The following is a 14,846-nucleotide window of genomic DNA, read 5'->3' on the forward strand; positions in this document are numbered from 1 at the left end:
TGTGTAATAAATATTCAGAATAATGTCATTTCAGCAACAGGAGACAAAAACAGAATTGGCTGGAGAAACTGAATACTGAATAACAGGTAGTCTATTTGTTATGGAAACATTTCCCAGATTCAAAGCACATTATTTACCCAGGCTGAATATTCCTTCCATTGGCATTACCCCCTTCTTGCTAAACTCTGGTTCCACAGACACTAGTCATTCTACAGCACTTCGATCTTCAGTAGTACCAAGCCTTTGATCTTCTCCCTAGTGCCCAGGCCAATAATAACTAGAGTAAACATCACAGATTACATACAAACAATCTGTCCATCACATTAATGCTGTGGAAGCTTGAAAACACGCAAATTATGAAAAGGCCATTTGGCCCCTTCTCCTCCTCTGCCATTCAAGTATAATCATAGCTGATCTGACTGATTCAACTCCTCAAACCTGCCTCAAACTAATCAATACTCTTCAACTCCCTTGCTAATCAACAATCTACTTTTACCCATTCTCTGAAGAGAAAAATATTCTCTTGATGTCCTTCATATATGGAAAGTAAATTATCTTTTAAGCTGCCCCCACCAACTCAAAACTATTCAGGGTAAGAAATTAGCTTGGTTGACACCATTTTTCACAAAGCCCAACATGCATCCCTTTCATCACCGGCTGTGGTTCCATTATGAAGGTGCAGCACAGCAGCTCAGTAAGTTCACTTCAACAACACTCCACTTCCCTGTGGTCTCCATCACCAATGTCATGGACACCCTAGCACACCCAGTTATACTCATTCTATCGGGTCAACATTCTGATAGTCCATACTGTGGCAATGCTGTCACCAATAGAGACTGCAGTGGTTCAATGAGAAGGCCAAATACCACAGGGAAATAAATAGCAGGCTTGCCAATGTCACCCTACTCCAACGAGGGGATGGGGGTGTGCGATTGTAGAGCAGGAACAATGTATCTGCTTCACCTGGGTGTCTATGTCAAGAGACTCAAACTCCCATGGATTTTGTTTGGCCATGGTATGGAGATGAAGTAAGAGGACTGCCACCTACAGAAAAAAAAGAGAATGATTAGAAGTCTCACTTTTTCATCTCACCCTCAGATTGCATACAAGGTTAGGCAATAGTTGCCATGTTAAGTTGCCAGGACAATCCCATCTAGTTTTCAATAATTTTCAAGGTTGTTCAATGCCTATCAGTGGCCACACTAATGGCATATTATACATGCCCCAGTCTTTACTATGAGGAAATCCACAGATACAAGCCACTGAGGAACACAAACGCTCCTCACACCCCCAACCCTCTTGTCCCTACAGCACCAAGAGTCAATAGCTTTTTTTCTTGGTTAAGATAATCAAGGACTACTTTAGTCTCTGGAAAAGATACAGTTGCATGGAGTATTATTCTTCTGATTGAAAAGAATTAAAAACAACTAAACACTCTCGTGCCAGTCCCATCAGGACCGCATCTGATCACTTTAGGTAACAAGCAGACACAACCCAGACTGGCTCACCTTCGCCATCTCAAGTTCCACATCCTCGCTGTTCAAGATCTTCTCCCAGGAGACCACACTTCCAGCAGCAGGGTTATACCTACACAGTTCTGTAATTAAGGAAGAGAAATGTAGATGTTACAGTTCATAGTTGCAATACTCAGAAGAACAGGTGATAATTACTAACATTCGTTGACGGTATTCATAAAAATTTGTAAATTATAAAGCAACTGAAATTGCAATTTATTTGCTACCTTTGTAATTTTCCCTTGTGTGTCCCTGATTTCCAGTGTTTCCCCCATTGAGGTCCAATGCTTTAGTATCCCTTCCCTAATGTCTGACTCTCTTCTTCTCTAAGTTGCATCTTAAAATTGGTCAATTGGACAGGGTTCATGGTCTACAATTTTCCCCAAATATTTATTTGTTCAAGCGATGAGGGACTTCAGTAACGAAGACAGATTAGAGACATTAGGGCAATTGTCCTTGTAGAAGAGAAGGGGTAAGACAGACACAGACAGAGGCACACAGACAGAGGCACACAGACAGAGGCACACAGACAGAGGCACACAGACAGAGGCACACAGACAGAGGCACACAGACAGAGGCACACAGACAGAGGCACACAGACAGAGGCACACAGACAGAGGCACTTTCCACTTGTGAAGAGACCAAGGATGAGAGGACAAAGATTTAAAATTAATTCTAAAAGAACAAAAATGACATGAGGATATCTGGTCAGCATGGACAGGTTGGACCAAAGGGTCTGTTTCCATGCTGTATATCTCTATGACTCTACGATTATGACTCTAAGCAGCAAGTGGTTAGGGTCTTGAATATGCTGTTTGGAAGTGTAGTGGAGGCAGGTTCAATTGAAACATTCAAAATCACCTGAAAGGAAGACATGCGGGGTTACGGGGAGAAGGCAAGACAATTGCACTGAATAAATTGCTAATTCAGACAGCCAATGCAGACACAATAGGCTGAATAATCTCCTCTGTGATGCATTAGATTGATGGCTTGATGCCGATTTTAATCCTCATCCATTTACATTCCTGTTGTTCTATAAAAGAGAACCTGTAACTAAGTACCCCTCAAGACAATTACAGATGAGGAAGTTTTCACTCCATCTTAACTTGGTGATGCAGAGTGATCCTCTATTAGATTAGATTACTTACAGTGTGGAAACAGGCCCTCCGGCCCAACAAGTCCACACCGCCCCGCCGAAGCGTAACCCACCCATACCCCTACATCTACATCTACCCCTTACCTAACACTACGGGCAATTTAGCATGGCCAATTCACCTGACCTGCACATCTTTGGACTGTAGGAGGAAACCGGAGCACCCGGAGGAACGTGCAAACTCCACACAGTCAGTCGCCTGAGGCGGGAATTGAACCCGGGTCTCCGGCGCTGCGAGGCAGCAGTGCTAACCACTGTGCCACCGTGCCGCCCACCATGCTGCATATAATCCTTTGCATAAATTATCCTGGGGAGTCACTTTCACAATTTTATCTGAAGGTTATTTCATGTGGTGATCTGCCCATGAAATTTCACATGTTTGAATGATGTCTAACTATTCCAACATTCAAGGCTGTGGCCTACTGCAAAGTGGGACAAGTGTAAGCAGTAGGATATTTTTGGCGGTACAGACTTTGAGCCAAAAGGCCTTTTCTGCACTGAGAAAGGTCAGAGTGGTATACGGATAGTTGGTACTCTTCCCAAAAAGGGCTTTTGACTACAAAGTGACAGCATCGTGGTCACATGAACTAAAATCTTTTTATTTCCAGATTTTAAAAAAATACTCAAATTGAAATTCTCTATCCTAAACTAAGATGTTGATCAAAAAATCACTAACAAAGCCAAGAAGGAGTATAAAGCTGCAAAGAGAAGGTCACTCAATTGCAGAGCAAGCTTGAGGAGTTGAAAAGACTATTACTGCTGCCATACCTTACAATGTTAGGAGGTCACACTCTCTGGGTCATCACTGCAGTGACACTAAACAAACCATGTACATTCCCTGTACTTTCTGCCAGTGGTGTCTCAACTTCTGAAATAACAGCCTCCAAGATATAACTACTATATATCAATTACCTTTGCAGGGAAACTTACCTGACTGAGTCTTCTGGACTTCAGAACCTATGAATATAAAATAGGGTTATTGGTTGTTCATGTGGAATTTCATGCAAGTTGCAGACATCTAGTTTTTAAAAACAAAGAGTTTAAACACATCTAGCTATTGATATATGTTTTACACAACAGTCACGCTGCTCTAAAGGACAAAGTAAATAGAATTTACTGGTCAAGGCTGCATTATATGTCGACAGCAGGACTAAGTGGCAGGCTCAGCTCATTAAACATTACTCCATCTTAGGGTAGCAGCATAAAAGTAAAGTACTGAGCATGCTCTGAAATAAAAACAAAGTACTGGAGAAATTCAGTACGTCTGACAATAACTGGGGAGAAAGAAATAGGGCTCATACTTCAAAGCCAATATGACTCTTCTAAAGAAGAACTTTTCTTGGAACTACTGGACTTGAGAAAGGCAACTATTTCTGAAATGGAGTGCAACAAAACAGCAGAATCTCAGATTTGATCCTCAGCCTGCTCAAAGTTAAATGAATCACATCCTGATTGTGTCAGTACAACCGGTCTTCATGCCCAGGTCACCATCTACTGGACCAACCTCTCCTCTACAAAATGGGAAAGTGCATGAATGGTATGAATCGACTCAATGATAAGTGCCACCACTATTGCTTATTACTTCCAAATTAAGGATAGATAGACACTTGGTGGATCATTAACTCAGCAAGACACAGCCAGTATTGGGTGGGTAAAAGAGAAATACTTCAGCAAGGGATTAATCTCCAAATTTTTGCCCTCTCATTTCAGCAAGACAATACATCCAATTAACAGCAACGCGTTGCAGCTTTTAAAAGTTAAAATACTCCAAAACAGGTTGAATACTATTTTCCTGCTGTCCAGCTACAGTAATGTCACCATTCCCCCACTGCCTCCTATTCCCCATGCAATGCTGCAGTTTGGTTGTTGCATTACATCAAATCAAATCTTACAGCCAATCCAGCCAACTCACTGAAAGAGCATCCTAATTTGCTCTGATCTGTACAGCACAAATCACCACAAAATCACAAGGGGCATAGACAAGGTGAACAGCAAAGGTCTTTCCCTTAGGATTGGGGAGTTCAAAACTAGAGGGGCATCATTTCAAGGTGAGGGGAGAAACATTTAAAGGTGACTTGAGGGGTAACATTTTCCACACAGGGTTTTTCATATGTTGAATGAACTGCCAGAGAAAAAGATAGATGCAGGTACAGTTACACCATTGAAGAGACATTTAGATAGGTACAAGAACAGGAAAGATATAGAAGGATATGGGCCAAATACAGGCAAATTGGACTAATTTAGTTTGGGAAACCAAACCATCGGCATGAACGAGTTGGACCAAAGGATCTGTCTTTATGATGTAAGACTCTGTGACGCTAAGGACACCAATAAAAAAAGGTCAGCACACTAGGAGAAACAGCAGGCGATCTAATCTTTTTAGATTCATATTTCTCTTTTTACAAAGTGCAGGGCAGGTGGGAAAGTTTCCACTGGGTACCAAGTAGGAATTTTAGCTGGGTCAGCTGATTGCAAACACACACAGTGTTTAAGTGGAGCTCGAGTTCAGCACTTGAGCAGCAACTGCCTTCAGCTCCCTGTCTTCAATGCCGTCTTTACAATCCAAGCCATTAGGGGGATGCCATGTTTTGTTAAAATAATTTTTTTTGTAAATTAAATTTAATTAAGAAGCAAAAAAAAACTAGTTCAAATCAAAACAAAAATCATGGACACATTCATGCAAGACTTTAAACAATTTTGCGCAGTAGTTTTTTTCCATACTTACATTCTAAAAAGTTGCAGATAAATTGGAATCTCTCCTCAATGGTTTTCTGTTCTATTAATTGCTGTGCATTTTCCTTTCCACTTCTGTAATAAGAAAATACATTTGCTATGACATTTGATTTTAAATGCGAGATGATTCAATCAGCCCAGGTAGTTCTAGATAAAGTAAAGTAGGTGTAGACAAGTGCTCATCACCAGGACTTGTTCAGCAAGCTCATCCTGTACTCGAGAGACAGACTGAATTGATAAGAAGGTCCTACTCAAATTAAATACAGTCATTCTCAGGATCTCCAATCACAGGCTGTTTGTTACCTGCATTTACTGCTCATAAGTATAGTGAATGCAGGAGAGAACCAGTCTCTGATGGGAAAAGCAGCTGGGCAAGTAAATGACATCAGCAGACGAGTCAGTGGGGCAGAGGTCCAGGCCTCATTGGGTGGAATGTGCATGCATGTGCACATGGCAAGGATGGGGTTGCAAAGTTGGAAAGCAGTGTCTGTCAGTGCAACAATAAAGTGTGTCAGGTCTAAATCGGTGCTTAGCCGTCAGGAGGGGGTTTGGAACCCATACTCTTCTGACTGAGGCACAAGTGCTGCCTGTTGAGTCACCGCTAATACTAACAGTGTCAGTCTATTGATAGTGCAGTCCTTCAGACCCTTTTGGTACACTGCCCAAATCATTTTTTTCCCAATTATGTTACTTTGATGCGCCTTATAACATTTTACTTGGCTTAGATCAATTTGGCTTAGATCATTCAACATCATCTCCTGCTTGAATATGCAAAAGTAAAAACTCAACCATCCCTTGGAAATTCCTCAAAGTTACTCACATTCTGCACACAATATTGATGAAGATGACACCATCCTGGAGATCTGACAGATTTTCAACTTCTTTTGACAATTTAAGACTGTTAATCTGTGGGGTGGAAGGAGGCAAAAACAAAACAAACAAATTATAAATGTGGCAAATATCTGCAAGTCAGTTATTTGGAGTTCATCAGGTTCATTCCCAACAGGTACAAGACAAAATAAAAAGCTTTTCACCTTTTAAAGCTGAAAAAACTTCCCACATAGATTTCCTTCTTACTAGTGGCTCTGGGGTCTAAGACCAGTGATTTTTCACTATGAATATTCACTTGCATAAATTCAAGAGCAGCTGGTTTATGAATACAGATATAACACTGGAAAAGAAAGCATTTCCAATGATTAGTATCTAAAGTCAACAGTTATTTCTCAATTTGCAAATATCCTGGCCAAATAACCATTAAACCCTGAATAGAACCATAAAACCATATAGTCAGGAGTGTTTCCCCCTTAATGCTCGGGACTTACTGACTTAAAAAATGGGCAAGTTCTCATTAGCAGGAAAGAAGATTGCACATTACAACACTAATGTATCTTCACATAAAAGACTGGGAAATAGGTAACACTCTCCCACAAAAAAAGCAGATGCCTGTTAATTACTACTGCAAATCTGAGATTTCTAAAGATCTATTCGTAGCCAAGGGTATTTGGGACTAAGAACCAAAGTCAGCAAAAGGATTTAGGATACAGATCATGATCATGAATCTTCAAATTATGATGTGGTGAATGTTGAAATAGTCTAAAGGGGATGAATGACTCAATGACCATCTCCTTATCCTTTATGATCAACCCCAATAACAGCATGGGATGTCCATAAGTGAATATTTACCGTTACGAATGGAACTGTGTGGAACTTAAAAGATAGTTGTGAAGTAAAAGCTCTTCTTTTGAAGCATCCAGAATTGGACACAATGCTCCAGACTGGAGTCTATCAGCAATCAGGCTGGACTTTGTGACCCACACTCCATCTTTAGTGAAACTGTTAAGACTATCCTGAGCTGGATCCACTGTGATGTTTAAGGAACTTGGGATATTAATAAACTCATTCTCAACACAATGAATCAGTACAGTTAGGTTTGAGTTAGAACACCCCAGAAGTTAAAAGAAAGGATCTACACAAAATCCTTCTAAGGTGAGTCTAATAGCGGGTTGAGGAATGATGGGATCTGTTGCAGAAATCCACAAAGTATCCTAACTAGAGATACAGGTTAATAAAACCAGAAAAGAAAGAAAGAAAAACAAAAAATAATGTGGTGTACTTGTATAGAGACTGAATTGGAATGCAGAAATGTTAGACTAAGTCCTTGTAGAACATCACTGAAGGGGGTGCCCTCTTGTGGCACAGTGGTAATGTCCCTACCCCTGGACCAAGGGGCCCAGGTTCAATTCCTACCTGCTGTGGTGGTGTGCAAAACAGGTTGATTAGAAAAACAGGACATCACTGAATGAAAACCTCCTTTTATTGTACAGGTGTCCCCCGTGATCTGAAAGTGGAGCATGCCTATGAAACCATTCATAAACCAAAATGGTGTAAAGCAAAGCAACAATTACCATTAATTTACATGGGAAAAATTTTTTGAGCGTTTCCAGACCCAAAAAATAACGTACCAAATCATACCAAACAACACATAAGAGCTAAACTAACACAAACATATGGTACGTCCTAATGGAGGTTGAGGTGGTGGGAGGTACAGGAGATTGGGGTGTAGGAGAGAGAGGAAGAGGGTTGTGCAAACAGTGTCCCCAGCACGACCCATGTGGGGGACATGTTCTGACAGAGTTTCAGCGATTTCTCAACACAGGAAGTACTACATTTTTGCAAGGGAGTGAATCCGGGACCTTAGACTGCCTGGGTAACTTCCAGGCCAGCTAGCGGAACCAGATTAGACCTGGTCAATACGAAAACGGTATCGTCTGCGATATCACCACGGCTGTGGGCCACGTTCCAACCTGGTTTCAGCAATTTCCCACTGTGGGGAGTGCTCAGTTTTCACAAGGACATGAATCCCAGGACTTGTCCCCACCTGGGTGACTTCCAGGCTGGCTAGCGCCACCGGATCCAGTTGGGGCAGCATACAAATGTTGTCCCCGGCTACTCTGGGACGTATTCTGACCGGATTTCAGCGATTTGCCATGGTGGGAAATGCTCTATTTTCACAAGGGAGAGATTCCGGGACCTGACACCACCTGGCCTACTTCCAGGCCGGATTCAGTCTGGTCAGGGTGCAAACAGTGTGCCCAGCTAGGCTGGGGTGCAGGCCACATTCTGACCATGTTTCACAGACTTCCTACAGTTGGAAGAGCTGCATTTTTGCAAGAGAGCAAGAGTCTGAAGAAATGAAGTGAGTAAACAGCAAAGCTTAGGAAACGTGCCTGACCGTTTTCAAAACAGTCAGGTCAGTAACCAAACAGACTTAGAAACGGGTCTTTGCTCTCTTAGGCTTTTCTTTACCTTAGGATATATCTCGCTAACGGATGCACAAAATAAGTCGAGATAAAGCACAGATGTTCACAAGACACTCACAGACACAATTCAAAGCTACGGCGGCTTGATGCTGAGTATAGCTCCTGGGGAAGGCGCTTGGCAGTGCCACTCTCGCTGCAGTGGCTTTTTCGTAAAAGCGAAAATTCTCGTTTGGTAGTCAAAAACAGGTACTAAACTAGGTTTTCGTAAAAGCAAGTTGGCGTAAAACCACCATTTGAAAAGTGGGGGATACCACTTTCTACTACAGAAGCCAACAGTGTAAGGAACATAGTAACATTCAGGGAACAGTTGGTTCTAAGAGGTTGCTACATTTGATTGTTCCAAAATATTAGTTAATTTCAATAATGCCTCAGAATAGCAGTGAGACTTTTGTAGGGTTTTCAATAGGTCACTGAAAACAAATCAAGGTCAAAAGAAGAACAGTTCTCTGGTCAGTCAATGGAAGTAGTCTCTGTGAAGAAAAGAACTGTTAAGCTGCATTGCTGAGAAGGTGACTGAGAGCCACTGGCTTTTTTTAAATCAGAACCTACGAAGGAAAACAATAATTCGGTTGAGAGCAGAGTAAGAAGTCAAGAGCAGTTGGGTAGCAGTCAGATTTAAGGAAGGTTCTCTAGGAGATAGTTAAATGTTGGAATTGAATGTTCAGGAAAAGTCCTCAGAGTTGTGCAACATCAGAAGAGTCCGCATGACATTAATTGCTCAGTTCAGCTGAGAGAGAAGGTGAATAAAACTCTGTCTATTTTCTGTGAAGCTAAGCAAGATTAAATCTCAGGAAACAAAACCAGGTGCATTTCTGACTTGAAGCTCGCTTTCTGTGTAAGCTGGAGTTGTGCTCTAGTTCAATTTCCATAAACCAGGGTAAGTGAATCATCAGAATATGTGCAGTCATTGAGATAACCCAGGCTGGAGCAGCTGAAGACAGCTGCAATGATGTCGTCAAAAGGGAACAATTGGAATTCCTTGTAAGGCTTTAAGGAGATTTGATGACCTTTACCATTTTTATTTTGAAAAGGGGAAAACTGAAGCACAAAGCTTGACCCAGATAGAGTTTTCCACAATGATGACTGAAAAAAGACAGAGAGAGAGAGAGAGAGAGAGAAAGAAAGAGAGAAAAAGAGCATTTAACTTGTGAATGAATGCAGAAATAAGGGACATTATAACAGTCACCAACAAATCCAAATAGAAATTCCTGACAAACTTTCCAGAGACTAGTGACAATGCAGAATTGTTACCATAGGGAGTTGCTGAATTGAATAACATAGAAATGTTAGATTCCTGATGAAGGGCTTGTGCCCGAAACATTGATTTTCCTGCTCCTCGAATGCTGCCTGACCTGCTATGCTCTTCCAGCACCACTCTAATCTGGACGCTGATTTCCAGCCTCTGCAGTTTTGCCTAATATAGATATGTTTAAGGGGAAGCTGGATAAATCCTTCAGAGAAAAAGTTGGGGAAAGGGTTCAATGGAGGAGAACGTGTGTGAACTATAAACAAGATAGATCTGTTGGGGTGAATGGACTGTTCATTTGCTGTAATTTCGATACAATACTGCAGAAGCTCCAACTCAACTCAACTCAGGCGGCACGGTGGCACAGTGGTTAGCACTGCTGCCTCACAGCGCCAGAGACCTGGGTTCAATTCCCGCCTCAGGCGACTGACTGTGTGGAGTTTGCACATTCTCCCCGTGTCTGCGTGGGTTTCCTCTGGGTGCTCCGGTTTCCTCCCACAGTCCAAAGATGTGCAGGTTAGGTGAATTGGCCATGCGAAATTGCCCGTAGTGTTAGGTAAGGGGTAGATGTAGGGGTCTGGGTGGGTTGCGCTTCGGCGGGTCGGTGTGAACTTGTTGGGCCGAAGGGCCTGTTTCCACACTGTAAGTAATCTAATCTAATCTAATAGTGCTCCATCAAGTAACTTCTTGAATACTTTGAATCTTGGAAACACAAAGCGAAAATGTAATTCTTCAAAGCAATGCAGCAAACTGCCACAAGTTCCTGGTGTTAAAACGGATTAAGTGTAGTAGTAATTTGGGCAGCAGGATGGCTCAGTTGTTAGCACTGCTACCTCACAGCACTGGGGACCCGGGTTCAATTCCATCCTCGGGTGACTGTCTGTGTGGAGTTTGCGCATTCTCCCAGCGTCTGTGTGGATTTCCTCTGCACGGTTCGGCTTCCTCATACAATCCAAAGATGTGCAGGTTAGGTGGACCGGTCATGCCAAATTGCCCCATAGTGTCCAGGGAGGTGCAGGCTAGGTGGATTAGCTATGAGAAATATAGGGTTACAAGGATTGGGGGACAAGTGCTCTTCAGAGGGTCAATGTGGACTTGATGGGCTATATGGCCTGCTTCCACACTAGAGGGATTCAATAAATTCTTCACACAGAAAAAAAAGGAATGGACACTTGAAATCTGAGTAGGGTTATGGAACAAATCCTGGAATAATTAGGAAACATCGACGATAGAGAGCAGAGGAACTGTATTTTATTTCTCCCCAGACAAGTTGTGCTCGGCTGGATGATCTCTTCACCAAACCAAATTTTTCAGAGAATAGGCTGGACTGAAAGTCTGCAGCACACACCAAGGTACAACGCAACAAGGTGCAAGAAATTTTTGACCAGGCAGTTAAGAAGCAAACTAACTCTTAACACAGAAATGTGAGAAAAGGCATTTTAATTGAAAAAGATTGAAACATCACCTGCACAACGGAAGTATGAAACTGAAAGGGGTAAAAGCACAAAAGGAATCTAGGGATACAGATGAGAAAACGTGAACAGTCTTTTCCCCAGTAAACAACGATGCAAAATACTTGTTCAGCATCTCCCCCATTTCCTGCGGCTCCACACAAAGGCCGCCTTGCTGACGTTTGAGGGGCCCTATTGTCTCCCTAGTTACCCTTTTGTCCTTAATGTATTTGTAAAAACTTTTGGATTCTCCTTAATTCTATTTGCCAAAGCTATCTCATATACCCTTTTTGCCCTCCTGATATCCCTCTTAAGTATGCTCCTACTGCCTTGATCCTCTAAAGATTCACTCGATCTATCCTGTCTATACCTAACATATGCTTCCTTCTTTTTCTTAATCAAACCCTTAATTTCTCTGGTCACCCCGCATTCCCTATACCTACCAACGATTCCTTTCACCCTAACAGGAATATACCGTCTCTGGACTCTCGTTATCTCATTTGAGTCATTTTCCAGTCGTCCCTTTACCTGCGACCATCTGCCCCCAGTCAGCGTTTGAAAGTTCTTGCCTAACACTGTCAAAATTGGCCTTTCTCCAAGTGAGAACTTCAACTTTTAGATCTGGCCTGTCTGTTTTTCAGACTGGAGGCCTATGACCAGTACAGTGCGGTTTTGGGTCCACTACTTTTCATCATTTATATAAATGATTTGGATGTAAGCTTAAGGGGTATAGGTAGTAAGCTTGCAGATGACACCAAAATTGGAGGTGTAGTTGACAGCGAAGAGGGTTCCCTCAGATTACAACAGGATCTTGACCCAATGGGCTGAGAAGTGGCAGATGGAGTTTAATTCGGATAAATGCGAGGTTCTGCATTTTGGGAAAGCAAATCTTAGCAGGACTTAATATTTAATGGAAAGGTCCTAGGGAGTGTTGCTGAACAAAGAGACCTTGGAGTGCAGGTTCATAGCTCCTTGAAAGTGGAGTCGCAGGTAGATAGGATAGTGAAGGTGTTTGGTATGCTTTCCTTTATTGGTCAGAGTATTGAATACAGGAGTTGGGAGGTCATGTTGCGGCTGTACAGGACATTGGTTAGGCCACTGTTGGAATACTGCATGCAATTCTGGTCTCCTTCCGATCGGAAAGATGTTGTGAAACTTGAAATGGGTCAGAAAAGATTTACAAGGATGTTGCCAGGGTTGCAGGATTTAAACTGGAGGGAGAGGGTGAATAGGCTAGGGCTGCTTTCCCTGGAGCGTCAGAGGCTCAGGGGTGTCCTTGTAGAGGTTTATAAAATCATGAGGGATATGGATAGGACAAATAGATAAGGTATTTTCCCTGGGGCGGAGGGAGTCCAGAACTCTAGGGTATAGGTTTAGAGTGAGGGGGGAAAGATAAGAGAGACCCAAGAGACAAATATTTCACGTAGAGGGTGGTGAGTGTGTGGAATGGGCTAACAGAGAAAGTGGTAGAGGCTAGCACAATTGCAACATTTAAACGGCATCTGGATGGGTATATGAATAGGAAGGAATTGGAGGGATATGGGCCGGGTGCTGGCGGTGGGACTAGATTGGGTTGGGATATCTGGTCGGCATGGATGAGTTGGACTGAAGGGTCTGTATTCATACTGTACACCTCTCTGACTCTTAAGTGTCAAAATTCTACATGGAAATTAAAAGCCAGACAAGCATTAACTTTTAGTTACATAAACTTCAGAAGTATAAGATTATATTATCAGAAGAAATAGGAACAGTAGTACACCATTAAGTCTACTCGGCCCACTTCATTCTTCAATGAGATCAAGACTGATCATCATCTTCAACACCATTTTTCTGCATTATCCCTGTGTCCATTCATAGTTACAACATGTAGACAGAAGATAAAAGATACAGGAGAACTATATATCATGGTTGATCAAATAATCCTCAACTCCACTTTCCCACCTTTTCCCCATAACCTTCTATTCCCTTGCTGATTAAAAATCAGTCTATCTCAGCCTTGAATACACATAAAGGTCCAGCCTCAAAAGCTATCTGAGTCTTCAACATACAGCTCAACTCCTGGGTCTGATGACACACGAAGACTGCTATGCATTTGTTGTGGAGTCCAGATTATAAAAAAGAACTTGGACAATGGAGAGAGAACAACAAAAAATGACAAAAGTTGATACCAGAGCTGAGAGATTTCAACTTATCAGGAAAAATTAATGAGATTGGGCATTTTTCTTTCAAAACAAGAGATTCAAAGCAGGCCTGATGTGGACCCTCAAAATCATGTATGATTATAGTAACAGAGATTTGTGGAGAATGCGCCCACTTGTGTGAAAATCCAAAAGGGTGAGGTCAGAAGCACAGAGTTCTGAACAAATCCGGTAGTGGAATTGTTTTACTCAGTAGTTAGAATGCAGGACTCACCACCAGGGCAAATAGTTGGAGCAAAGAAATACGCTGTTTTGGAAAATATAGGAGGAGGGTGATGGATTCTCAGGGGAACGGAGCACAAACAACCAAGCTTGGCTCAATGTAATGAGGGGTACGTCAGGTTCCAAGAGATCAATTGTGTTCGGTGACTCTCTAGTCCGTGGTAAATACAGACATTTCTGTGGCCAGCAGCGAAAAATCAGAATGGTGTGTTGCTTCCCTGGTGCCAGGATCAAGGATGTCTCAGAGAGGGTGCAGAATGTTCTCAAAAGGGGAGAGGGGCCAGCAGGAGGTCATTGTATACATTGGAACCAACGACATACGAAGGGAAAAAGGTTGAGATTCTGAAGGGAGATGACAACGACTTAGGCAGGAAATTAAAAAGGGGGTCCTCGAGAGTAGTAATATCTGGATTACTCCCAGTGCTATGAGCTAGTGAGGGCAGGAATAGGAGAATAGAGCAGATGAATGTATGGCTGAGTAGCTGGTGTATGGGAGAAGGATTCAAATGTTTTAATCATTGGAGGCTCTTTTGGGGTAAAAGTGACCTGTACAACAAGGATGGATTGCACCTAAATTGGAAGCGCACGAATATACTGGCAGAGCGATTTGCTGGAGCTGCTTGGGAGGATTTAAAATAGCAAAGTGGGGCAGTGGGACCCAGGGAGATAGTGAGGAAAGAGATCAATCTGAGACACGTACAGTTGGGAAAGGGTGTGAGTCAAACAGTCAGGGCAGGCAAAAAAAAAAGCAGAGAACAAAGGTAGGACTGATAAATTAAACTGCATTTATTTCAATGCAAGAGGCCTAATAGGGAAGGCAGATGAACTCAGGGCATGGTTAGGAACATGGGACTGGGATATTATAGCAATTTACACAAATGTGACTCAGGGATGGAAGGACTGGCAGCTTAATGTTCCAGGACACAAATGCTACAGGAATGACAGAAAGATAGGTGAGAGAGATGGGGGGGATGGAGGTTTTGATAAGAGATAGCATTACAGTTGTACT

The 14,846-nt window shown here is 42.3% G+C and overlaps 1 protein-coding gene across 8 annotated transcripts in view; it reads right to left on the minus strand.

Annotated features, from left to right (window-relative positions):
• Positions 1 to 14,846, minus strand: part of LOC140481088 (nuclear mitotic apparatus protein 1-like) — a 117,107-nt gene that overhangs the window by 57,548 nt on the left and 44,713 nt on the right. For all 8 annotated transcript variants that reach the window (XM_072576741.1, XM_072576740.1, XM_072576739.1 and 5 more), the window contains 5 exons: positions 6,221 to 6,306; positions 5,393 to 5,475; positions 3,598 to 3,624; positions 1,509 to 1,597; positions 964 to 1,044 (listed from right to left, as the gene is read on the minus strand). In XM_072576741.1, coding sequence (XP_072432842.1) covers positions 964 to 1,044; positions 1,509 to 1,597; positions 3,598 to 3,624; positions 5,393 to 5,475; positions 6,221 to 6,306 — 366 coding nt within the window. The remainder of the gene's footprint in view (positions 1 to 963; positions 1,045 to 1,508; positions 1,598 to 3,597; positions 3,625 to 5,392; positions 5,476 to 6,220; positions 6,307 to 14,846) is intronic.

Source organism: Chiloscyllium punctatum, chromosome 9, assembly GCF_047496795.1.
Source record: "Chiloscyllium punctatum isolate Juve2018m chromosome 9, sChiPun1.3, whole genome shotgun sequence".
In the NCBI taxonomy this organism is placed as follows: Eukaryota; Metazoa; Chordata; class Chondrichthyes; order Orectolobiformes; family Hemiscylliidae; genus Chiloscyllium; species Chiloscyllium punctatum.